This window comes from Natator depressus, chromosome 2, assembly GCF_965152275.1.
Source record: "Natator depressus isolate rNatDep1 chromosome 2, rNatDep2.hap1, whole genome shotgun sequence".
Lineage (NCBI taxonomy): Eukaryota > Metazoa > Chordata > Testudines > Cheloniidae > Natator > Natator depressus.
In genome coordinates, this window is record NC_134235.1 from 18,078,241 (window position 1) to 18,103,241 (window position 25,001).

The 25,001-nt window shown below is 39.8% G+C and overlaps 1 protein-coding gene across 3 annotated transcripts in view; it reads left to right on the plus strand.

Moving 5' to 3' along the window:
• Positions 1-25,001, plus strand: part of ASAP1 (ArfGAP with SH3 domain, ankyrin repeat and PH domain 1) — a 370,981-nt gene that overhangs the window by 329,193 nt on the left and 16,787 nt on the right. For all 3 annotated transcript variants that reach the window (XM_074943850.1, XM_074943849.1, XM_074943852.1), the window contains 4 exons: positions 5,245-5,298; positions 9,014-9,175; positions 16,940-17,006; positions 21,970-22,028. In XM_074943850.1, the coding sequence (XP_074799951.1) occupies positions 5,245-5,298; positions 9,014-9,175; positions 16,940-17,006; positions 21,970-22,028 (342 nt within the window). The remainder of the gene's footprint in view (positions 1-5,244; positions 5,299-9,013; positions 9,176-16,939; positions 17,007-21,969; positions 22,029-25,001) is intronic.

Genomic DNA, 25,001 nt, shown 5'->3' on the forward strand with positions numbered 1-25,001 from the left:
TTCAAAAAAGCAGCTAATTCATTCTATATAGAAATAATTCTGCTCATGTTATGCTTGTTATTTAAAGCCATTATTTTAACAGTACACACTAGACATAAACCCAAACCAAAATCTCAAATCTGAGCCCTTTGAACATCTTGGTAACTAATGAGCGGTGCTTCAGGTTAGAATGCTATGCAGCTTCTGGCAGAGAAGACAGCCAGACCATGAGTACGCTGGTGAGGTCCCCACTTATCACACTAGGCTTCCCACATGTAGAGCTGCTAGAATGGCTCTGCTGAGCACTAATGCGGGGGAAGGGAAGGTCCTAAGCACTCCACCAGGTGTCCAGCAAACCGCATATTCACTGAAAAACTGAGCAAGAGGCCCCAGGTCTTCACTGAGTGAAACAACTGCTTTGTTTTGTAGGATTAGGATTATCCATGAAGAAGAATTAAGGGTTTGTGCTAAAATTGTGTAATCATCATCATGTGCACTTAACGTAAAGCCATGAGATACTTAATGTTGCCTTTTTTGTGATGAAATAATAAATATTATAATAGTGTTTAAAAGGGAAGAGAATCTCTTACAACTATATTAGTCCTGAAGATTTTTTTCACACCTGATGTATTGTTGCTGTAATAGGTGTTAATAGTTCGTTAATTCATTTATACCATACTCATAACATTATGGGCTATTCATCTATGGAATATAATTGTTAGTTTTCTATAATGCACTGAAGTCTAATCTTGAAGCTTTGCTACCATCAAATTTTCTACTTTTTTCTCTCCTGCAGCTTATACAGAGCCAAACTGTTTTTATTTATTTATTTTGATTTTGATTTGTTTTTAAACTAGACTTATGTAAAATGTGCTTAGTGGCTAACAGCATAACATGAGGCTAAAAGCCTTAAGTGAATTTGCCCCCTTGAGTTACAAAGCTGTTACATAACTATTTGCATTTCATTTTCTTGGCTCTTATGCTAGTTTAAATTTTCAAAAGGAATAAAGAAAAGATCTCATTAAAATGTACAGCGTGACACTGGACACAGTAGTCTCTGTTTGCTTTATAGAACAACAGTTGCATGATTCAGATACCATGCTTAGGAAATACTGTTCCAAGGGCAGCATTAGTCATGTATTGGTGATTTTAGTGTTTCCTGGGTTGTTGTTTTTTTTTTAATATAGGAAAGTTGCCAATTGACTGCCTAACTAGCCTTGCTGTTCTGTTACACAGCTTCTGTCTTCATCCATTACTCATGGGCTAATGCTCCCCCTCCTGTGGCATTCGGAGGTGGTCCAGTGTTGTTGCTGGAGGCTCCAGGACTAAGCTTCGCTCTTCAGCTAAGGCCACCAGATTTTCTGCCTCTGGTGATGGAGCAAGCTGGTAGTTCAGTTTCTCCCAACCATTTTGTTTTAAAGCCTTTATTATTATTCATTTTCATGCGGTTTTGACTTATTATCTCCCTCCTCCCCTCAATGAGATGAATAGCAGCAGGGCGGTTTCAGCCACCTGGATCTGCTACTGCAGCATCTCCTGTTGGACTCCTTTGCAGAGCTGTCCTAAAAACACCAGACTTAAATCTAAGCGTCGTTCCTTACATAAGGCAGCACTTACAAGATCTACAGAGGGTTCATTATGACCTGCTTGTTACCATCTAGCTGACCTTTGCATAACTAGGGCACGGGGCTCAGAGTCTGGCCAGCCAACCTTGGCACTGCTTGGGCAGTGGGCTCAGAGTCAGATCAGCAAGTCGAGTCCCAACCCTGCCCCAATGTCTCACAGAAAAGCCTGATCAAGAGCTTCTGAGCTTTCGGGTAGAGAGTCTAAGGATGAGGAGAAAGCTATTTGGTCATTTTAGTGGGTAAGTCTTGCAATAGACATGGGCTGGAGGGGGAAAAAATCCTGAAAGGATCTAGTGTCCCTCCCAGATAGTGAAGTGAGTCCTCAGCTCCCTGGGGAAATAAGCAGGGCTCCTACACAGCTCTCCTTACTCCCACTATGAATCAGGGGATTCTCAGGGTACTCAGGGGTAAGTCCTGCATATCCCATACACTCTCAGAATGACAGAAGCAAATGTGTCCTTCACAAGGCAGTGATTACTCCTGGTAATGAATAAATCGGGAAGAAATATGGGGTTAGCCTCCTCCTTCTTTGTCTTCTCCTCCTGAGGGAGTGTTTGCTGGGGCTTTTGTTATACACAGAGTTTCTCTCACAGACCGTCTTCTCTACCATGCTCACTGCCCCTCCGCCATGCTCTGTAGGGATGCAAAGAAGCCTGTGTTCCTCCTATGCAGGTCTTCCTCAGGCTGAAGCCTAATTGGGATTGAGCCTGTCTGGCTTTCAGCCCAAGGACGCTTGTTCTGCCAGGGAAAGATGGTCAGACTCTGAAAGGCAGACTCCACCACTCCATAGGCTGGCTCCACATTAAAGCCCTAGGAGCACTTCAAGCAGTCTGACCAGAACAGAGGGTCCCCACAAAACTGCACCATCATGGGATTACAGGGAGGTAAATGAGAAATCATAGAATCATAGAATATCAGGGTTGGAAGGGACCTCAGGAGGTCATCTAGTCCAAGCCCCTGCTCAAAGCTGGACCAACACCAACTAAATCATCCCAACCAGGGCTTTGTCAAGCCTGACCTTAAAAACCTCAAAGGAAGGAGATTCCACCACCTCCCTAGGTAACATCTCCTTGTCTGATGTAAGGTTCCAACAGCTACCATGGGACTGTGCTAGAGTATGGAGCCAGTCCGTAAGGAGCAGGTAGGTGTTGGGTTCCATTATTTAGCAAGTGGTGTAGTTTTGAAAAAGTTTCTTAATATTGTTTTATATCCTTCGGGATATAAATATAATAAATCTTTTCCAAAGCATGCTGTATACTTAAAGAAAAACACCTCCCTTTAGTCCTTCGTAAGCTGGCTTCAGTCTCCAGTGAAGTTCCTTAGTAGCAAGGTTCCATGGTTTTTGCTGAGATGCCACAGTGAAGTGGAAACCATCAAATCTGAGCTTTGTGTGTGTTGGAATTATTATTTATGTAGGGGATATTACCATGACACTAATTTAACCGCAAATTCCTTTGTTAAATCCAAACGTTGATCATATTTATACAATTGCTCTAAACATGCCTAAAAAGCCTAAATAATAAACAACTTACTACATCCAAAGAGTAACAAAACATTTGTAAGCATCTGATCATGATATTTACAAACAGGCTAAACCCAGGAGTTTTAGACCCAATTTAGTCAGTCAGGCATTAGCAATGACCCTTCAGGAGTTCACCCTTTTGTACCCTTTTCATAAACCAGTGATGGCATTGCCTGTTACTAACTTAGCTAAAAAACATGTTGGGGCCAGTTTCGGGTCATTGCTGTTCAATGTGCACAATTTTTTCTTATTATTAACTAATTATATTATAACTGGGGTTTCTTCTGCCCTTTATCTTTATCAATTACCCTTCAGGGCTAGCTTTTCCAGTTAAGCCATATTCTTTCAAGGCCTTCTCACAACTGCTAGCAAAACCAGCACTGTACACACAAACCACGAAGCATTTTTTTTTATTTAACTAAGCTAATTTAACTCTGTTCTAGCCTACAGTGTGGGGGAAGGAAGGCAAGTTAAAAATCATTTATGTACTGAATGCCCCTCTTACCCATGGTTTTTAGTGCAATTGATGTCTAAAAGTTAACTTGGTTTATTTTTTAAAACTGTGTGCATGTATATGGGTTTATAAATTACAGTATGTCAATTTGTGTGTGTGTGTATAGCTAATGTATTTGCAAGTTACTTTTATATTTCTGCATATATTAGTTAGTGTAAGACAGGGTCTTTTGGCTTGGTAACTTTTCAGCTGGAGTTTTAAAAGCTGCAGAAATTGATGTGTTTGCTCCCTACATTTCATCGAGGAAAAAGGGTACGTTAGGTCTTGTCTATGTGATAAAAGTTGCACCAGTTGAAGTTAAATAGGCATACCTATTTATGTTAAACTGGTGCAAATCCCTGCATGGACATGCTTATTTTGTTAAAAGGTTGGCTTATTTTGGTTTAGCTAAAACTGATTACTTACATTAATTTATGCTAAACCAAAATAAGCCTGGTTTAAAAGTGAAATAAGTGTGTCCACACTTTTTGGCACCAGTTCAAATAAATTGGTTTAAAAATCACATCTTTAGTTAAACTGGCTCAACTTTCTCACGTAAAAATAAGTCCTCAGTAATACTTAGTGAGAAAGTCAGTTGAATTTCAATTTCCATAATTCTGACAAGCTTCAGTTGTCTGATAGGTCTGCTGGTTTGTGTGTTGTTTTTGTAATGTTTTTTTTAAACTGACAACCAAAAAGTAGCATGGCTCAACCCATTAGTTTCACTGATCTTAATTAAATCTCTGCAAATGTTTAGTGACAAACCCAGTATTCAGGGTAATGTTGCCACCTAGTTCTTCTAGTCCTGTTGTAAAGGTTTGGGGCAAATATGGGTCATTTTCACAATTTTAGGTGAAAATTAAGAAAATCTAAGTGGCTTTGCCAGTTTTCATCAGAAGACTAAATCAAAACCCTCCAATTTAGGTCTGTTTGGATTTTGAGCTGCTGGATTCATTTGATTTCCAAACTTGAAGCAAAACACAGTGTGTCAACCCATATACATTGAAAGCACAGCTCTGACTTTAATGCTCTTAGACTATATTATGACAGTCTTTCCTTACTAAATGCATACACAACTAATTTTTAAAGAAAAGTGCTTCTAGCTATGTGTTTTGTTGTATTTCATTGTCTTGTGTTTTTGATTTAGGTAAAACGAGCTATTTCACTCTTGTTTATATCTTGTTTTGTTAGTCTTGATTCGCTATACTGTTAATTTTCCAGTACTTTTAATAGGAAGAGAGACCTGATGGGACGCACGTATGAATATATGAAAATCTATATGAAGTAACTTGATATAAGTTGTTAATTGTAGGTTTTGGCTTATTTTACAGGAGAAATTTAGAGTTGACAGTTGTAAGTATAGTGTATAGTTAATGTTCAGTCAATTTATTCTGCTCATGTCCTAAAGAGTAATAGTGTGCTTGTGATCAGTATTTCTCAAATGTTGGCAGTAAGAGCTTGACGAGTAAAGAAAAGATATTGTCTGAAATGATTAATCTAATCAAACAGAGCTTGTAAATAATACCAATGAGCAATTTATATTTCTCATAAGAATTTTGAAAAAAATAGCAACATTTGTTATGAAAGTATCATTTTTAACACAAACTTATCACTTTCCTTTGCAGTACGTGTCCTACCATTAACTGGAATACTGGTTCTGCCATACCTCTCATGCAGTGGTAAAAAAATATATACTTTAGGTTCTCCCACTACAAAAAAAATTATTTGATGGATGGTAACAGCTTTGCATGTTGTCACTGGTACACAAATTAATATATAGAACATGTACTAACTCCACAAAAGCTGAAGTACACACACTGTTAATTGCAGGCCTCTTACAATTATTTTAACTTCCCACAGAATGTTTTTAATTGCTGCACAGATAAATATCTTAAGGCTGGAAAATTTAATTTTAAATTACATGTTCTATTAAACGTTTTCTAACTTACCTTGTATAAATTTATGCTATTCTGAGTTTTGATCGTTACAGGGAAGATAGTAATATTTTTATCAATATAGGTTGAACCTCTCTAATCCGGCACTTCCTGGTCTGGCAACATCCATTGTCTGGCATAGTCGCCGACTCCATGGGTGCTCCAGGGCTGGAGCACCCACAGGGAAAAATTAGTGGATGCGGAGCATCCACTGGCACCAAGCTCCCCCCTCTGCCGTCCTTCCCCTTCGCCTCTCGCGCGCCGGTGGCCCCACACTTACCAACTCCTCCTCCTCCCTCCCAGCGCGTCCGGAGCACCGCAAACAGCTGATTCACAGCGTTCAAGCTCTGGGAGGCGGGGGGTGGCGGGGAGGACCTGGAGCCGTCCTCAGAGCCCCCCGGGGAGGGGGCTGGCAGCCGGGACCCCGGGTGACAGTGGGGCCTGCAGATGGGGGACCACGCTGGGTGCAAAGCCTGGCGATGCTGCAGCACCTCACGGACCCCTACTTTCCCGGGCCTATAGAGACCCGCTGGCACTCTGCATTCACCTCCTGTGGTTCGGCATATTCTCTGATTTGGCACCAGTCAGGTCCTGAGCATGCCGGACTAGAGTGGTTCAACCTGTACGAAACATATCATTACAGACCTTAGTATCATTCCATCACCTGTTTCAGTAATAAATAACAGATTGCAGTTCATTTTTTCCACAATAGTGTTTCCTGAAAATCCAACAATTTGACTTTCTGTCATTCTGAAACTAGCTATTGCCCTGAATATATTTTAGATGGTTTTCCCTATATTCCTTATTTTTCTGAAAAGAAACTTATCTTTGGTAAACGTTACCCACTACTTTCCTAAAGGGGGGGTGTGTTGTTTAGTGATTAGAGCAGGAGAGTGGTTGGGTTTATTAGCATTGGTGAAGTCACTCTGAGTATTATTAATTTGTATTACTGGAACAGCTAAGACCCCTAGTCATAGATTAGGACCCCCCATTGTGTTAGCTGCTGTATAAACAGCGAACGAAAAGGCAGTCCCTGCCTGCAAGAAGTTTACAATTTAAGTATAAGACAAGAGACCACAAATGGCTACACACAGGGAATAGAAAGGAAACAATGAGATGGAATTGGTTCACCACTGCAAACCAACAATGTAACCGTTTTTAGGCGAAACTTCTCTGTGTCTGTTTATGCTATCTATAAAATGGGTATAACACTACCTATCTCACAATGTATGTTGCAAGTCTTAAAATTTGCAAAGTGATTTGAAATCCTTCTACTGAAAGGAGTTATATGTTAATTATTTCTATTGTACCATCCATAAGTTTCACATGTTAGAATGTGAACATTTGAAAACTATAAAATTATAAACGTTTTAAACTCCTTCTGTGGTATCTATAGACATGTTAGTATCATGAGGTATTAAAAATGCATACACTCTGTCTCAGTTTTAGTCACAAGTTTTTTCTATTTAATTTTACTTTTGGTTTTTGAAATATATATTCTTAGTCAAGTTCTTGCTTTGCATTACTAATAAAAAGAGAGAGATCTTATTCAGTTTACTTCCACTTGAGTTTGAAGCTTTATGTTGCCTTAATTTAAATGGCAGTATATAGTGCCAATTCAGGATACTTTCTCCATTTTTTGAATGAAGCTTGGATTTTTTGTTCTGTAGTTCAGCTGGAAGGACTGATAAAGATGGTATGCACTTCCATCAATTGGTCACTAGGGGGTGATTGGGTAAAACTGTAAGAACTTTAATGGTTTGCATTTATCAGATCCATGTGTCAGCACATGTACCTCCAAAGTGGAGATTTCAAATAATTACCTCTTTTCTTCTGTCCTTGTGTAGCAAACAAATATGTTGTATTAACTGTGACTTTAGAATAATGTTAGCAGCAGCACAGTGAGTACTGAACTCCTCTAAGGACCTCCTGAGGTCCCTTCCAACCCTGAGATTCTATGATTCTAAGGTTATATTTTGAGCTGCTGTTGGTTTGTAGCACTTCACAAAATCATTCATATAAAGTAAAATGAAGAGCTTCTGTGTTGCACAAGTCTACAGGATCCTCAATCTAGATTTATAGCACCAAAACTGTCAATATGTTTATTGGGAGAATTGTATTGCTTAAAGTTACCTTTTTTTATAATGAAATTTTAAAAGATACAGAAATTATTCACATAGAAACTAAATGATAAAATTAGTATAGAAGAAGTGCATTAATTTGCACTCATGTCTGAGAGAATTGCAAATTACTGAGTTGGTGAATAAGTTAAACAAAAATAGCAAGGATAATTCATTGCAAAATTTATAGTAATTTGTTCACACATTTGACATGTAATTTGGTTCACGTTATTTTTACATACACATGTTTTGCAGTACACGTGTAAAAGTAACATAGTATTCATAATATCCACTCGGAGCTCTGTATTTTCTGAGGGAGGAAACAGCACTGCTTGTGTGCAAATTATGGGGTATATTGATTAGCAAACTGCAAATTAGCAAGGTTCTACTGTATGACTTAAACAAGAGACCATATTATTATTTAAATCATAAGTAATATGCAGTGTATATTTAGGCAGGTTTTGAATGGATGAATAATTAAGTATTCATAGATAGACGCTATTTTTAATGCCTAAATCTTGCAATAAGTGCTATGTGGGCAGATCCCTGCATCTGAACAGAGTCTCGGACTAGTAAGGCTCTATCCAGTCAAAGGCTCATGCAGAGCTCATTGCAGGACCATGGCCAAAAAATGCATTATTACTTTATTGTAATGGCAAGAGTATTTGGAGCCATTCTAAACAAATACTATATACGTTTAAAATGGGGTTTTGTAATGTCTGTTTCTTATCCACTAGGTTTAACGCTTTGTCATGCACTATATATTTAATCCACACACAAACAGTAGCGATTAACAATAGAAGAATGAATTTATTTTGGAAACCTATTTCTTAGCATTCAAGGAAAGTTTGCTAAAGGAAAAAAATTATAAAACCTTGTTAGTCACATTAGCTATGATATGATGCTCTGAAGCTACAATACTGACAGCATGCTAAAAGATTTAGTTTGTTGTTTCATTGTGGTATGGAGATTTTATAAATAGTAATTCTTAAACCCTAATTGAAGTACTTTATCTTCAATAAATAGTTTATAAAGATTTAAAACATTTTCTGCTGTTTTTAACAATGTCTAAAATTATAAATCCTGCAGTGATTAACCTTATGTGAATGTACATTTTAAAATATATGTTTGTCATTTATTGTCAAATTGCATACTGTCATATTACAATTAAAATGGCTAAAAGGTGATGGGTATGTCATTAATCTCAACCGTGTTTTGGCATGGCTTATTTTTGTTTTCAGTCCTTTGCTCCATTTTACTATATTCTGATTTTGAATTCTTCAGTGCTACTTTGATGTTACACATCCTGTATTGGTAAGATTTTTTTGTTAATTTTACAGGTCCACCTTCAACCCTTCCTCTAAGCACTCAACCCTCCAGTGGCAGCTCCACTCTTTCCAAGAAGAGACCACCTCCCCCACCCCCTGGACATAAAAGAACCCTCTCTGACCCACCAAGCCCACTACCTCATGGACCCCAGAATAAGGGCCTAATTCCTTGGGGTGAGTTTTAAAAATGTAAAATAAAACAAAACTTAAGATGTGTGGTGTATATTACTTGCTTCTCTTAGTCAGTGCTAACTGTCCATTGCTGCTATATTTCATGGAATTTCAGAACAATTCCATCCTCAAATAAATCCCCAGGCTCTCTGTGATGTTGCCTGTACCAGTCCAGAGACTGACAGGGTTTACATCTTTCTGCCAGTAGCTGGATGTAAAAAACAGATTAAGTATTTGTATAATGGGATACTTTGCTGACAACAACTTTATAGAAACATTTATTACAGACCTATCCAGATAGGCACTTTCTTTTCATAGTAAAGACTAACTAGCCCAGTCAAACTTCTGCTTCTATTTGTAAATCCTGCCTATTCCTGGTAGCTGACACTCTTAGAGGAATTCCTTTGTCATGATAAAGACAAATCTTTTCTGAGGGAAAGTTGCCACCATTCATAAAACCAGCCCAGGCACACCACATTCTTCTTTATCCTAAGGCCAGGTCTATAATACAGGCCTATATTGGTATAACTACATTGCTCAGGGGTGTGAAAAATCCACACCTCTGAGCAACATAGTTATACTGACTTAACCCCCTTCCCCTCACTAGTAGACAGCACTATGTACATACTGCCCCGCCCCTCAAGGAGATGGATTAACTGTGCTGACTGTAGCTCACGAAAGCTTATGCTCAAATAAATTGGTTAGTCTCTAAGGTGCCACAAGTACTCCTTTTCTTTTTGCGAATACAGACTAACACGGCTGCTACTCTGAAAACTGTCATTATGCTGACAAGAGAAGCTCTCCTGTTGGCATAGTAGCATCTTCACTAAAGCACTACAGTGGCGCACCAGCAGCATTGTACGTGAAGAGAAGCCCTTAGAAAAAATGAGGGGAGGAATTGGTGCAAAGCAAAATGCTATTGTTGCCCCTTTTCAACCAGAGTGGCTAGTCAGAGTTTGGGACCCTGAGGGTGTTCCAGTTAGAAGTAGAAATTGATAGTCTTGCATTTTTTTTCATGTAATCTTGTTTATTTACATGGAATGTACAAAGTCTCTGCTTCTCCGAACACAAGAGGAATCAAGAACAAGAGGAGCAGTTTCTTACTTTACAACCCCAAGCCTCTTGGGCTAACAGACCCAAAAGCTCTCTCCCTCACTTTTTCCAGTGTCATGCTGTGCTCGCCGGCTGCTGCTGGGCTTTCTTGGTTTTTTCCCTCTGCGTCTCTCTCTGTCTGGTCTGTTTTCAGTTTCTCTGTGTTCTACCTACATACAGACCACAAACAATACTCAGCAAAACTCTCTGCCCACACAGTCCAAATTCCTGGGCAGATTCACAACACCTGCTTTTGTTTGTTTGTTTTTGTTTTTATTATAGGTAAACATGCATGTATGCAAGAGACAATAAATCAAACCTCATTTAATATTTTGATCAACTATTTAAAAGAGTCTGTAGACATTACCGACAGATACTAGTGAAAGTGTCTGGCACTGATGATACATTGAGTCTCAGTGTTAAAAAAAAAAAAAAAGTCTATACCAAGAGAGATGTTTCAGTCCAATGGCCACTCAACAAAAAATGCCTTTTCCAGTCAACACCATTTCATCTTAGGTCGGAGGTTTCAGATTAACTTATCCTGACAGTTATATTGATTGAAGGATGTGTTCACACCCACTCACGAAGAGGTTTGTGATTGATGCAGTCACCAGTATCTGTCAGCATAATGCTATGTGCAGTAAACATTTGATACTGCTGCAAGTAAATACAGATGGATATATTTTTCTGGGGTATTTCCAAGTGAATATCACAGATGTCCCAAACTTTTTTTTTCTGCCAGATATAGCTTTTTGGACACAATGCATCTCAGGCCCATGTGATTTTACTCTGCACTGAGTCCAGCTGGCAGGATTTCCCTAAGCCCCTTTACCTTTAGGATTTAGGTCCAAAAATTGTTTAATGGGTCACTCAGACTTTACTCAGATTGCTGTGGCTGTCCTATTCTAAAGCTAAAATCTCTGACAAACATAAAAGCCATATAATTAGTCCAGTCACCAACCTTTGGGCTTACACTAGATCCCAGTCTGATTCCAGTACTGATTTGTCTGTCATCTGTATTTGAGACTCAGGTCAGATTCCAGTATGAGAGATGAAAAAGCCCAATGAACATGAAAGTTGCTATCTAAAAAGGAAAATATACACCTCTTTGTTACATTCATCATACCTCTACTTTCTTAAAAACTTGAGAAGTGAAGAGAGGCTTTGCAGCATTCCCTGAAGCACGTCATTGGCTATTTCAGGACGAAGTGGGGAGTGCATTCATAGATTGAAAGGCCAGAAGGGGCCATTGTGATCATCTAGCCCAGGGGTTGGCAACCTATGGCACGCGTGCCGATTTTTAATGGCACGCTGCTGCCTATCCCACACATCCCAGCCCTGACTCCAGCACCCCCCACACATGCCCCCAGCCCTCTGCCCTGACTTCTGCACCCTCCTCAAACACCTCCAGTCCCCCCACACCCCATGCCCTGACTCTTGCACCCCCCACATTCCCACCCCCACCCTGAGCACCAAACAGGAGCTCCTGCACACACACACACCCCACATTCCCACCTGCACCCCTCGCACCAAATGGGAGCTGCCCAGGTAAGCACTCCACACCCAAACCTCCTGCCCCAACCCTGAGCCCCCTCCCTCATTCTAGCTCCTGGCCAGACCCTACGCCCCAACCCCCAGCCTGCTCCTTCACCCCCAGCCCTGTGCTCAGTGCACTCCCACCCTCAGCTCAGTGCAGAGAGAGAGGAAGAGAATGGGCTCAAACCAGGGAGAAGGTAGGTACCCACTCTATGTGGGCAGGGCTGGGCTCCCAGACCGGCAGCGGGCTGAGCGGGGCCGGCAGCCGGAACCCTGGCTGGCAGGAGCCGGCGGACGGAACCCCAAACTGGCAGCGGGCTGAGTGTCAGTGGGCTGAGCCGCTCAGCGCACTGCTGGTCTGGGGTTCTGGCTGCTGGCCCCTTGCCATCCGGGGTCCTGGCCGCAGGCCCCACTCAGCCTGCTGCTGGCCTAGGTGAACAGAACCCCAGGCTGGCAGTGGGCTGAGCGGGCCAGCAGCGTAAGATCAGTATTTTAATTTAATTTTAAATGAAGCTTCTTAAACATTTTGAAAACCTTGTTTACTTTACATACGACAATAGTTTAGTTATATAATATATAGACTTATAGAGAGAGACCTTCTAAAAATGTTAAAATGCATTACTGGCACGCGAAACCTTAAATTAAAGTGAATAAATGAAGACTCGGCACACCACTTCTGAAAGGTTGCCGACCTCTGATCTAGCCTGACCTCCTGTATTACACAGGCCATAGAACTAATAATAATTCCTAAATCATATCTTTTAGAAAAACATCCGATCTTGATTTAAAAATAGTCAGCGATTTCCAGTTATTAATTATTCTCCCTGTTAAAAATTTACACTTTATTTCCACTCTGAATTTGTTTAACTTCAGCTTCCAGCCATTGGATTGTATTATACCTTTCTCTGCTAGACTAAAGAACCCATTATTAAATATTTGTTCCTCGTGTGGATGCTTATAGACTGTACTCAAGTCACCCCTTAACCTTCTCCTTGTTAAAATAAATAGATTGATTTATTTCAATCTATCATTATAATCATTCTTGTGGCTCTTCTCTGAACCCTCCTCAATTTATCAACATCCTTCTTAATTCTGGGCACTTGGACAGGTGCAGTATTCCAGCCATGATCGCACCAGTGCCCAATATAGAGATAAGGTCACCTTTCTACTCCTGCGTAAGATTCCCCTGTTTATGCATCCCAGGATCACATTAGCTCTTTTGGCCACAGCATCACACCGGGAGTTAATGTTCTGCTGATTACCCTCCAAATCTTTTTCAGTCATAGCTTCCAGGAATAGAGTCGTTCCCCCACTTTGTATGTATGGTCTACAATTCTTTGTTCCTAGATATATACATTCACAGTTAGCCATATTAAAACACATATTGTTTGGTTGCACCCCATTTGCCAAGCAATCCAGATTTGCTCTGAATCAGTGACCCGTCCTCTTCATTATTTACCACTCCCCCAATTTGTGTGTCATTGCAAACTTTTATCAGTGATAACTTTGTTTTCTTCCAGGTCAGTGATAAAATGTTAAATAGAATAGAGCCAAAAACCGATCCTTCTGGGACCCCACTGGAAACACACCTGTTCAATGACATTTCCCTGTTTATATTTTGAGACACCAATTAGCCAATTTTTAATTCATTGAATGTGTGCCATGTTAGTTTTATATCATTCTAGTTTTTTAATCAAAATGTTGTGTGGTACCAAAATCAAACGCCTTAGAGAAGTCTAAATATGTTACATCAACACTGTTATCCTTATTGACCAAACTTGTAATCTCATCAAAAAAAGATATCAAGTTAGTTTAACAGGATCTATTTCCCATAAAATCACGTTGATTTGCATTAATTACAATACCCTCCTTTAATTCTTTATTAACTGAGTCCTGCATCAGCCGCTCCATTATTTTGCCCAGGATTGATGTCAGGCTGACAGGCCTATAACTACCTGGGTCATCTCCTTTACCTTTTTTAAAAATTGGCACAACATTACCTTTCTTCCAATCTTGTGGAACTTCCTCAGTACTCCAAGACTTATTGAAAATCAACATAATAGTCCAGTGAGCTCCTTAGCCAGCTCTTTTAAACTCTTAGATGCAAGTAAAATGAACCTGCTGATTTAAAAAACATCTAACTTTAGTAGCTTCTGTTACCCTGAGTTTTCAGAACACAAAGCAGTGGTAATTTAACTGTTTCTCTCCATGTGGTATCAGGAATAAATCAATGGGGGCACACCTCCTCCGTCTGATACATGATTGATACAAACCAAACTGCTTTTATCTAAAACTGCTTTTTAATGAGGTCTCAAGCACACACACACATATATACCAGTAAATTCAAAGCATTCCAAACATTTATCGTTCCCCAAAAGTCTGAAATTGTTTCAAGAAATCAGCAGCCAGGCTTCAGGTGGCCCCCTCCTTCTATCTAGCTGCTGAGGAACGTAGGTGTCAGATCCTTTCCCAAGAAAAAGCTTCCTCTGACTGCTCCAAAGAACACTTTCTAACAAAACCTTTTATAAATTTTATCCAGACAAAGCACATAAATCATAATAGCCCCTAATAGGCTAACAATTTCCATGGCAACAGCCAATAACAATTCAGTATTCTTCTTATCGGCAAAGCATTTCTAGTCATAACAATAAAACTTACATGTCAGTGGCACCTAAAACTAAGGCTATCCAAAAATTCCTTCTATTTTCATGGAAGCTTAACTCCCTGTCCCAACCTCCCATTCTGATTAGCAGAACTGCAAAAATGCAGCTGCACGGCCTTGCCTCTCACGGTCCTAAAACTATTTCTAGCTAGGTGATGACTGGGTTTTAGCTGGCAGTGTTTGAACATACAAAATGGAAAGAATGTCAAATTCTGCGGATACACTTCTCGCTAACATCCTCCAGAGATACTAATGTGTTATTATCAACATACGATGTGACTGTATCATCAGTTTTTCCCCAAATACAGAAGAGAAATATTTATTGAACACTTCTGCCTTTTCTGCATTATTATTGATAATTCCAATCTAGTAATGCACCAATACATTGTCAGGATTCTTTTTGTTCCTACTATATTTTAAAAACACCTTCTTATTGTTAACTCTTCAGGCCATACATTTCTCCTTATGTTCATTTGCTTCCCTTATCAATTTTCTGCAGTTCCTAATTTTGATTTATATTCATATCTTCCATTTGTTGTTTTCTTTTTTTATAGCTGTCTTCACTCCCCCCCGATGCATCTGGGGGTGAGGGGGGGAATGTTAGCCCACGGAAACTTATGCCCAAATAAATTTGTTAGCCTCTAAGGTGCCACAAGTACTCCTTGTTCTTTTCACTTCCCCGGTAAACCAAAGTCAGGGACCCTCACAAAGAACACACTTTGAGATTTTGGAGCTAGTGAAAAACAAACTAAGAAAAAAAACCTTCTTTTAAAGCTTTCGTTACTAGATGGATAGTTCAGTTAACTAATCAGACCCCTAATTGAACATTATCAGTCAGGATGTCAGATCCTCTGACTCCGAGTCTGAGTGAAATTGCTTCGTAGATCTCAGAAAATTATTTCTCCTACAACTACAGGGTGGACAGGTTGTCTTCAAGCAGGCAGGTCTCAGCAAAAAAAAAGGCTTTTTTATTCATGATATAAAAATCCTTCATTGTCCAGCGCTTTCTGAGTTACTATGCCTTGGGGCCCACCTACTCTAACAGTGGAATTTTTATAAATGCTTACTATTAGCCTAATTCTGCTCCCTTTTGAAGTCAATGGGAGTTTCTTTACTATTGACTTCAGTGGAAGCTCAGTTAAGCTGTTGCTGAGTGATTTTGAAAATCTCAATGTAATCTTCTTATCGGATATAGAACTTTCCAAGCCCATTTGCAGTGCAGAGACCTCAGATCACCATCAAATCTAGTCAGAGGGCAGAGCACATAAAGTTTCCTTATCTTGTCAATTTTTTTTTTATCAACTTTCCCTTTATATTTTTAGTAGTTTACATTTAACACAGTGCTCCTTCCTTAGATATTTTTAAGGTCAGGCTTGACAAAGCCCTGGCTGGGATGATTTAGTTTGGGATTGGTCCTGCTTTGAGCAGGGGGTTGGACTAGATGACCTCCTGAGGTCCCTTCCAACCCTGAGATTCTATGATTCTATGTACTGTACTTGCTTTTTTGTCTCTGCTGCTGCCTGGTCGCGTACTTTCGGTCCCAAATGAGATTGTGGTTGACCGGTCAGTTGGTAACTTTGGTATTCATAACTCTGAGGTTCTACTGTATGCAATTTCATTTTCTTTGTATAGAAATTCTGTGCTTTCTTCTTGACTTTGATCATTAGGTATAACTTCAGTAAATTCACTTTCTGTGGAATGAATTTAACTGAAGTTTTGGTGTCAGGGGATCAAATGATATGAATGAAACACTTTTAATGTCACACTTAAGGATCTTCAGAAATAGGGTTATAGTAGGAAGAGTTGATGATAATAATAGGGTCTCTTATACAAAGAAGGTAGTGTAAGTGCAACTGCTCAAGACTTGGAGATTCTAGTGATTATGAAGCCAAGTTTGATGTTGACGGTTCGGATATTCTGACTTCAATTTTTTCTTCCTCCACTTAATGGCAGAATTGAGTAAATGGACTGTTTCTTACAATAATATAACAATCCTTACAAAATCAGTATTTGTTTTATTGAATAAGTGCTAATTCATGATAGCTTTTAAAAAATAATGTGTTACTTCCAAAGCAAGATGCTGCACTTTTTTTGCCCTTTCCTTGTACTGCCTTCCAACAAAATAGTTGAGGGACAATGTTGTGAAGTATTTTTTTCTTGTTTCAGAGACAAAATAAATGCCCTGAAGTAGTGACTATAGTCGGATTTGCTTTTTCTTGCCAGTGAATAGATGCTATCAATGACAGTTTTTCAAACATATGGTATGCAGGAGGTCAGAATAGATGATATTAATGGTCTTTTCTGGCCTTAAAATTTATGAGTCTATGAATGAAAAATACTCATTAAAATATACTTAGGTTTATATGGAAAATATTGGGAAAGCTGCAAATGTTTGTTTTATATGATATCTGCTACCTGCATGTTTCTGTTCTTTTATTCTCCATTTTAAAAAGTCTAAGTAATTTATATCCCCTTAGGTAATGATCTGGGTCCACCCTCAACTAAGACTGCAAACAAGTTTGAGGGAATGTCTCAGCAGTCAAGGTAAGATTTTATGTATTTGCATATAGTAATGTTGTGCATGATGTGGCCAATTTATAAACTGTGGAAAATCAGCTGTTAATTTTCTGAATATTCCAACTATACAATGCATTCTTGCTCTCGGGCTCTGCCAAACCTCTTGAATCAGTTTGAAGCAGCCACAAAGAACTGAAGCTCTGGATGGTACAGACAAAATTATGGCAGCAGATGCTGCTGCTGTTTTCTCTCATCAAAATACCATTGGAACTAGAGAAAGTTGCACTAGGCTGTGATCCAGGAATTTTATTCTCATGTCGCCTGCTGACACTAAATAATTCTGTGTACTTCACCACCCTCATTCCTGAACTAGGTCATGTGCCCCTACCATACACTTACATAAGTTCACTCTTGGCATAGCTTGGACTAGAACCTGGTTCCCTAATATGACAGATATAAGTCTCATCCGTTTAACCACACATTTCTCAGTCTGACTGATCTGTGCATTTGTAATATAAGCTACTCTTCCATATAAAACCCACTGGTTCGATGCATTATGCATTGATGCAAAAAATAACACTCTACTAGGTGGAACATAAAAAGATCCTAGAATCTAGAAGATTAGGGTTGGAAGAGACCTCAGGAAGTCATCTAGTCCAACCCCCTGCTCAAAGCTGGACCAACACCAACTAAATCATCCCAGTCAGGGCTTTGTCAAGCCGGGCTGTAAAAGCCTCTAAGGATGGAGATTCCACCACCTCCCTACGTAACACATTCCAGTGCTTCACTACCCTCCTAGTGAAGTAGTTTTTCCTAATATCCAACCTAGACCTCTCCCACTGCAACTTGAGACCATTGCTTCTTGTTCTGTCATCTGCCACTACTGAGAACAGCCTAGCTCCATCCTCTTTGGAACCCCCTTTCAGGTATTTGAAAGCAGCTATGAAATCCCCCTCACTCTTCTCTTCTGCAGACTAAATAAGCTCAGTTCCCTCAGCCTCTCCTCGTAAGCCATGTGCCCTAGCCCCCTAATTATTTCCGTTGCCCTTCACTGACTCTCTCCAATTTGTCCACATCCTTTCTGCAGTGGGGAGCCCAAAACTGGACACAACCTACTGCAGATGTGGCCTCACCAGTACCGAATAGAGGGGAATAATCACTTCCCTTGATCTGCTGGCAATGTTTCTACTAATGCAGGCCAATTTGCTGTTAGCCTTCTTGGCAACAATGGCACACTGTTGACTCATATCCAGCTTCTCGTCCAGTGTAACCCCTAGATCCTTTTCTGCAGAACTGCTGCCTAGCCATTCGGTCCCTAGTCTGTAGCGGTGCATGGGATTCTTCCATCCTAAGTGCAGGACTCTGCACTTGTCCTTGTTGAACCTCATCAGATTTCTTTTGGCCCAATCCTCTAATTTGTCTAGGTCACTCTGGACACTATCCCTACCCTCCAGCATATCTACCTCTCCCCCCAGCTTAGTGTCATCTGCAAACTTGCTGAGCGTGCAGTCCATCCCATCATCCAAATCATTAATGAAGATGTTGAACAAAAGTGGCCGCAGGACCGACCTGGGGGGCACTCCACTTGATACCGGCTCCCAGCTAGACATCAAGCCGTTGATCGCTACCCATTGAGCCTGACGATCTAGCCAGCTTTCTATCCACCTTATAGTCCATTCATCCAATCTTCTTTAACTTGCTGGCAAGAATACTGTGGGAGACCGCATCAAAAGCTTTGCTAAAGTCAAGGTATATCACATCCATCACGTTCCCCATATCCACAGAGCCAGTTATCTCATCCTAGAAGGCAATCAGCATGACTTGCCCTTGGTGAATCCATGTTGACTGTTCCTGATCACCTTCCTCTCCTCCAAGTGCTTCAAAATGGATTTCCTGAAGACCTGCTCCATGATTTTTCTGAGGACAGAGATGAGGCTGACTGGTCTGTAGTTCCCCAGATCCTCCTTCTTCCCTTTTTTAAAGATGGGCACTAGATTTGCCTTTTTCCAATCTTCCAGGACCAACCCCAATCACCACGAGTTTTCAAAGATAATGGTCGGTGGCTCTGCAATCACATCAGCCAACTCCCTCAACACTCTAGGATGCATTAGATCTGGCCCCATGGACTTGTGCATGTCAAGCTTTTCTAAATAGTCCTTAACCTGTTCTTTCACCACAGAGGACTGCTCACTTCCTCCCCATACTGTGCCGCCTAGTGAGCCTTCAACTAGTGCCAGCCAGTGGACTTGCTTTTTTAGCTCAAGTGATAGAGGACTGAGTTTTGGTTGCAAAACCCCAAGTTCAAACTCAGATGACCACTTGTTTTTTGAAGGTGGTTGTGTGAGGATTGTTACAGTTGCATGTCATATTTATTTTCATTTTTCTTTAAAAAAATAAAAAAAATAAAAAAACCCTCGAAAGCTACATCTAAAAATCTTTATTCATGTTACAAAATCAAACACTCACAGGTTAACAAATGCCAGCATTGAGGCTGCCTGTGCATCAGAGGATTGATTGAATTCTGCTTATTGAAAAATATTCTGACAAGATTCTTACTCAACTGATCATCTGCCCTCATTGTTTTACATTAATCTTTATTGAGGTGTTACTGAATTTTTGCACCTTGATTTTTATTTTTAGACAGATTTTTTTATAACTTCAGTTGGCTTGCTTTTTTCTTTGTGTTCTTTGCCTCCCAGGCAGTTGGAAATAACTAAACATTCCTGAAGCAGTAGTTAAACTCATGGTGGTGCAGAACAGCCACTAGAGAGTGTGGCTTTTTTTTCCCCACCTTGCTGCCATTGTCCTTAAGTGCCATAACACTTAAGAGCTTGTGGAGTTCCACGAGTCTCATGTTAAAGAGCTGAGACCCAGAAGTGAGAAGCTTGTCAAAATGATAGCTTCAGAAAAGCAGAATAACAGGTCAGAAATTTTCCCTTTTCTTGGCAGTGTTTGGCTGGTCCCAGGCCAAATAGTAGTTTGGTTAGGAATATACCGAGTTAATGAGGCAAATGCTTTTAAATAAGGTCAGTAGCCTGAACTAACAAGGTCAGCCATTGGGTCAGCTGGGAAGTGGAACCCTTCCAATTTTAACAGTATCTGCTCACTCACATACAGTAGTTAAATCCCCTAATCTGATAATATATTTGTTCAATGGTTTTTGTCTATTAAAATGTAAGACTCGTACTCTCATTTTGTGGTGTGTTCCATAAGGTGACCATTCATATTCAAAACCATAATAATCTCTTAAATGCACCTTCATCATCATCTTACAGTGTATATTTTGGACAGTTTTACACCACACAAGGAGATTATGTTCCTGTATCTCTTTGCAACATGCTTTTATCCTTGAATTATGCTCCTGAATAAGTCTAATGCTTATAACATCTGTGCATGATCTTAAAAAAAGGTTCATAATGAGATCTTATCAGAACATTGTTTTTGTTGTCTTTCTTGTGTTTGTATGTTAGACATGCATGACATGTTAAGCGCAAAATACTACTCTTTTTATATGTACTATACCACTCGTATTTACCAGTTTAAAGCATGTAACCCCTTGAAAGTGGAAATTTTATACTTAGGGAAGCATTGATATAATTCTGTGGTTGTACAGAAAGTGGTGTACCCTTAGAAAAAAATGAAAATTACAATAATTATTGAATAAATGACAGCGTTTGAACACACTGCAGCCCTTGCTATAAAAAAAAATCCATGAAAGTGATCTCGCTCATTTGAATGATTCAAATCTGCTATTCACTGGCAGTTTACCATGTCAGATGGCACTTCACATAGCGTTTCAAGTAAAGGGAAAGTGTAGAGGAGAGGAGAACAAAGTATTAGTGGAGGAGGAGTAGAGGGGCAAGGAAAATGATTTCTTAAAAAATTGCTTAATTCACTTTGCCCTTCCCTGGGCAACATTTACTAGAAGATCAAAGCTTTGCTTCATTCGCTCATTATCTTAATATGGAGTAAAATTGGTAGGACTCATATGCAGCTCTACCTTATTGAAGTCAATGGACCTATGAAAACTTTCACTAGCTGAGGATCTGTCTGATGGAGAGCAGTCTGTCTTCCCTTGGCATGTTGGCACATGGTTGTGAAATCTCTTTTATTATCTATGAAGCATACACAAAATGCAATTTTCAGAGTCTCATAATTTAACCAAATCAAAACCAGTTTTCACCAGAATACTCAGACATTTATCAAGAAGAGTTATCTCCCTGCCAAATTTAATCTTTTAATCCCCAAATTGTTTCTGTGCAAAATGGGTTCAAGAAAAGTTCATAAGGCATTTTTATCGGTGTGTGTGTGTGTATTTTTTCATATTCCTTGTGTACACATGACTCAAATTTTCTTGTTCAGACTTTCAGAAAGTTTCACCCTTGAACCAAGACCAGGCTTGAAAAACTTGAGCCTAATTGGTGAAGATTTTGAAAAGATATCCACAACTGAAAAAACAGTTGGAATGTTTTGGCAAACTTACCTATAACAGATAGTATACACATGGGGTGAACTGTGAAGCACACGAAGAAAAAGATAGACTATCTTAGGCCATAATTGCATGCTTTTGGAATGTATTACCTATGTACTTAATATGGTTATTTTAATGTGTTAATTTAAGTTCTTGACTTGTCCTTTTATTGCTTCTTCTTTAAACAAAATCTGTCAGTTGAATTGCTCTCTCAATTTAAGCAGTTTTCTAAATATAAATGTATGCACACATTGTTATCTATGGAACAGATGTGCCATGCAGCATGAACCATGCGTAGGCTTTGCACAGCTTTTTCCTTTATTTGGATAATCCAAGCCCACTTCCAACACTGCTTTGCGTTTCAGGGCTGTTTCATGGACAACATTGTGTGTCCTGGCTATGCATAAACTCTTACTATAATTTTTTTTTCTGAAAAGTGGGTGGGTGGTACTAGAAATGGGACACAGTTAGCTCATTGTTCAGAAGTTTAAGTACTGATAGTTCATATCTGTTGATTAGCACGGGGACCGCAAAGACTGCACTTGGCCCAAGAGTTCTTCCTAAACTACCTCAAAAAGGTAAGACCTTTTTAAAAGATATATACATAGTTGAATTTTGGTGCATCTGTGTGTGTGTTAAACAAGTGATGATAAATCATAAGGGTCTTCAGAAATTTGGTGTTTTGAGCAAAAGACATTTATTTCTGGGACAACACAAATCTGGAAATTCTGGCAAAATCTATAGGGATTTTTCAGCAAGGATTTTGTAAAAAGACTAAACATATTTTTAGTACAAAAGCTGAAATCCTGCAGAACCTGGAGGAAAATCAGTAAGAATCTGTGTATTTTTATTGTCCTCCTTCATTACTGGTTTATTCCAAGATCATAAGCTCCTTGCAGAAGAACCACATATTCACCTGTATTTGTACAGTACTTAGCACAATGGACCAGTGACACTGATTGGGGTCTGTTGTTGTTACTGCAATATAAATGTTAAATAATACAAATCTAGGGGGGGAAATTTTCAAAATTGTCTAAGTGACTTGGGATCCCAAATCCCATTTACAAAAGTTCCTTGAAAATCAGTGGAACTAAGGTCACTTCTGAAAATATGCTTCAGGCTCCTGAGTCGCTTAGGTTCTTTTTGAAAAAATCCCCCTATTCTAATTGTTCAGGGCCAAGAAGAGAGGTTAAAAGTCTTCCCTTTTTGTTTTGTCAGAGTTCAGTGAGATAACAATTACATAAGTCTTTCATACTATAGGGTATACTACAGGATTACCGGATACTATGGGGTGAGTCTCAGTCTTTCCTGTTGAAGCTGTTTGACTTTGTATAAATAATTAAGTGTTCACTGAAGCAGGGACTGGACTGGAACCCAGCAGTTGCCCTTCTAGGTCAGTGCTCTAACCACTGAGCTATAGCGTCATTCTCTCTCTAAGCCAATGGCTATTCAAGTATTTTATACCAAGTGGAATAGCTTGAACAGGTTAGATAGAGAGACCCAACCCAGAATAGCTTATAGCCTAATGGTTAAGGCACTCCCCTGAGAGGGGTGATACCTGGGTTCAAGTTCTTGCTCCAGAGTGGGGATTCAATCCTTGGTCGCCCACGTCACACGTGAGTGCCCTAACCACAGGGCTAAAGGTTATAACACCAACACCACCTCCTCAATTTTGTGAATGGCGCCTAAATCCCCTTGTGACTCTAGCTGATAATATCAAAAAAGACTATTTTGACATTTGCTTGTTTTGTTTTGTTTTGACCAAAACAGTTGGCTAAAATCAACTCGAATTCACAGAATGTTTTGCTGGACCTGAATTTACATTTTTCAGCAAAAGAAGTTTTGTCTGAAAAATTTCACCTAGTGTATGCATGAGAACAGGGCCGTCCCTACCTGTACGCAGCTGTGTAGGGCACCAGAAAATTTGGTGCAGCCCCTCCTCTTCCCGCCCCTACTCTGCCCCAGCCCCGCCCCCACTCCACCCCTTCCCCAAAGCCACCACTCTGTTCCGCCCCCAGCCCCGCCCCCACTCCCCTGAGGACTGCTACAGGGCCAGGCCTGCACTCCCCAATGGCGGGAAGTGCAGCGACCCAGCCACGCTGCCGGTGAGTGCTGGGGGGCAGTTCCCCCTGCCCCCCAAACCAGCCCTCCTCCTTCCCCCGCAGAGGCCTGGGGTCAGCCTCTCCCCGCCCAGCAGCCCGGCTCCCACCCTGCGGGGGGCCTGCATAGGGCGCCAGAATAGCTAGGGACAGCCCTGAATGAGAACATGCAAATACATTATAACCAATATGAAGTTTTGTTAAGAAACTTGCAAATATAAATGGTTTGAAACCAACCGAGAAAACATTGTATGCTGTGCATATATACAAAAGGGGAAAATCTATTAAATGCACCTTAACATGTAAGGTAAGATTTCCTATTGCTAAAACACAAAGGTTTAAGTGAGTGCTTGAAAATGAGAGATCATAACAATTAATCTTTGTAATATACAGGATAATGCATTACTTTCACACTATGGTTTATGGACTACCACTGGTCCTAGGAGCTTTCCTGTACCATAGTCTGTAAAGTGGAACATTTTGAGAAACAGAGTAGAAGATTGGGAGGAAAAGGTTGTCAATGGAAGCCTCTTTCTCTGAGTGATGTGCCAGAATTAATTGAAGAACTGGAGAAAACAGAGAAGTATACATACACCCCTTCACACGCACACACACGTGAGCACACACAGTGAGGGTAAGCATATAAAATATAGCACAGTTTTACATATGCCAGTGTGTGTGTGTCAGTGGATATTACAACTCTATTGTTCCAAAGTATGAGAACCAGAGAATGAATCTGGCCATTCTGCAAGATAAGAGAAATGCAAAGCATTAGTGGCAAAAACTAAATACAAATTTTAAAAATTCAGTTTTTTACAGGTAAGAAAATTAATTCAGTTCAGCAGTTTCCTTTTAAGGTGTCATTGAGATGACAGGTGTCACTACAAAATAAGTCAATATTCACTTGGTATAAAATTAGGTTAGAGCTGACTGTCATTGTGGGCTGAAATTACTTTGGGGCCATATACAGAACTCTCAAACCATAGCAAGTGGTTGTTCCAGCCTTTATGAGGGGTGTGTTACCTAGCAACAAATCTGATACTCTGTTTTATTTGAAGCGCTCATTTTGGAGGACTAATAAAAATATATTTAATATCAGGAGTGCAGTTAAAATAAACTGCTTGGCCTGATTTTCAGCCTGAACTTGATTCATTTGTGCCTTATTTGCATATGTGTTACGACATGTTTGTAGAAGTCATTCTTATGTACATGTATGGCTAAATCGTCTCTCACTTGTAGTAATGTGTGCAGAATTCTCATCTAAAAATCAGGATCATCATATATAATGATGTGAATGTGTTTTTATAGTAGGTTATATTATAAATAGTGTATATGTGTGATACTATTTTGTGGTAAGTTTAAATGTGTGGACCTATCATTCTTGACAGTGTTGCTTGACCTAAAAGCAAATGTTGAACATAGTATGAAATTATCCCTTTTTCTGAGTCAAAA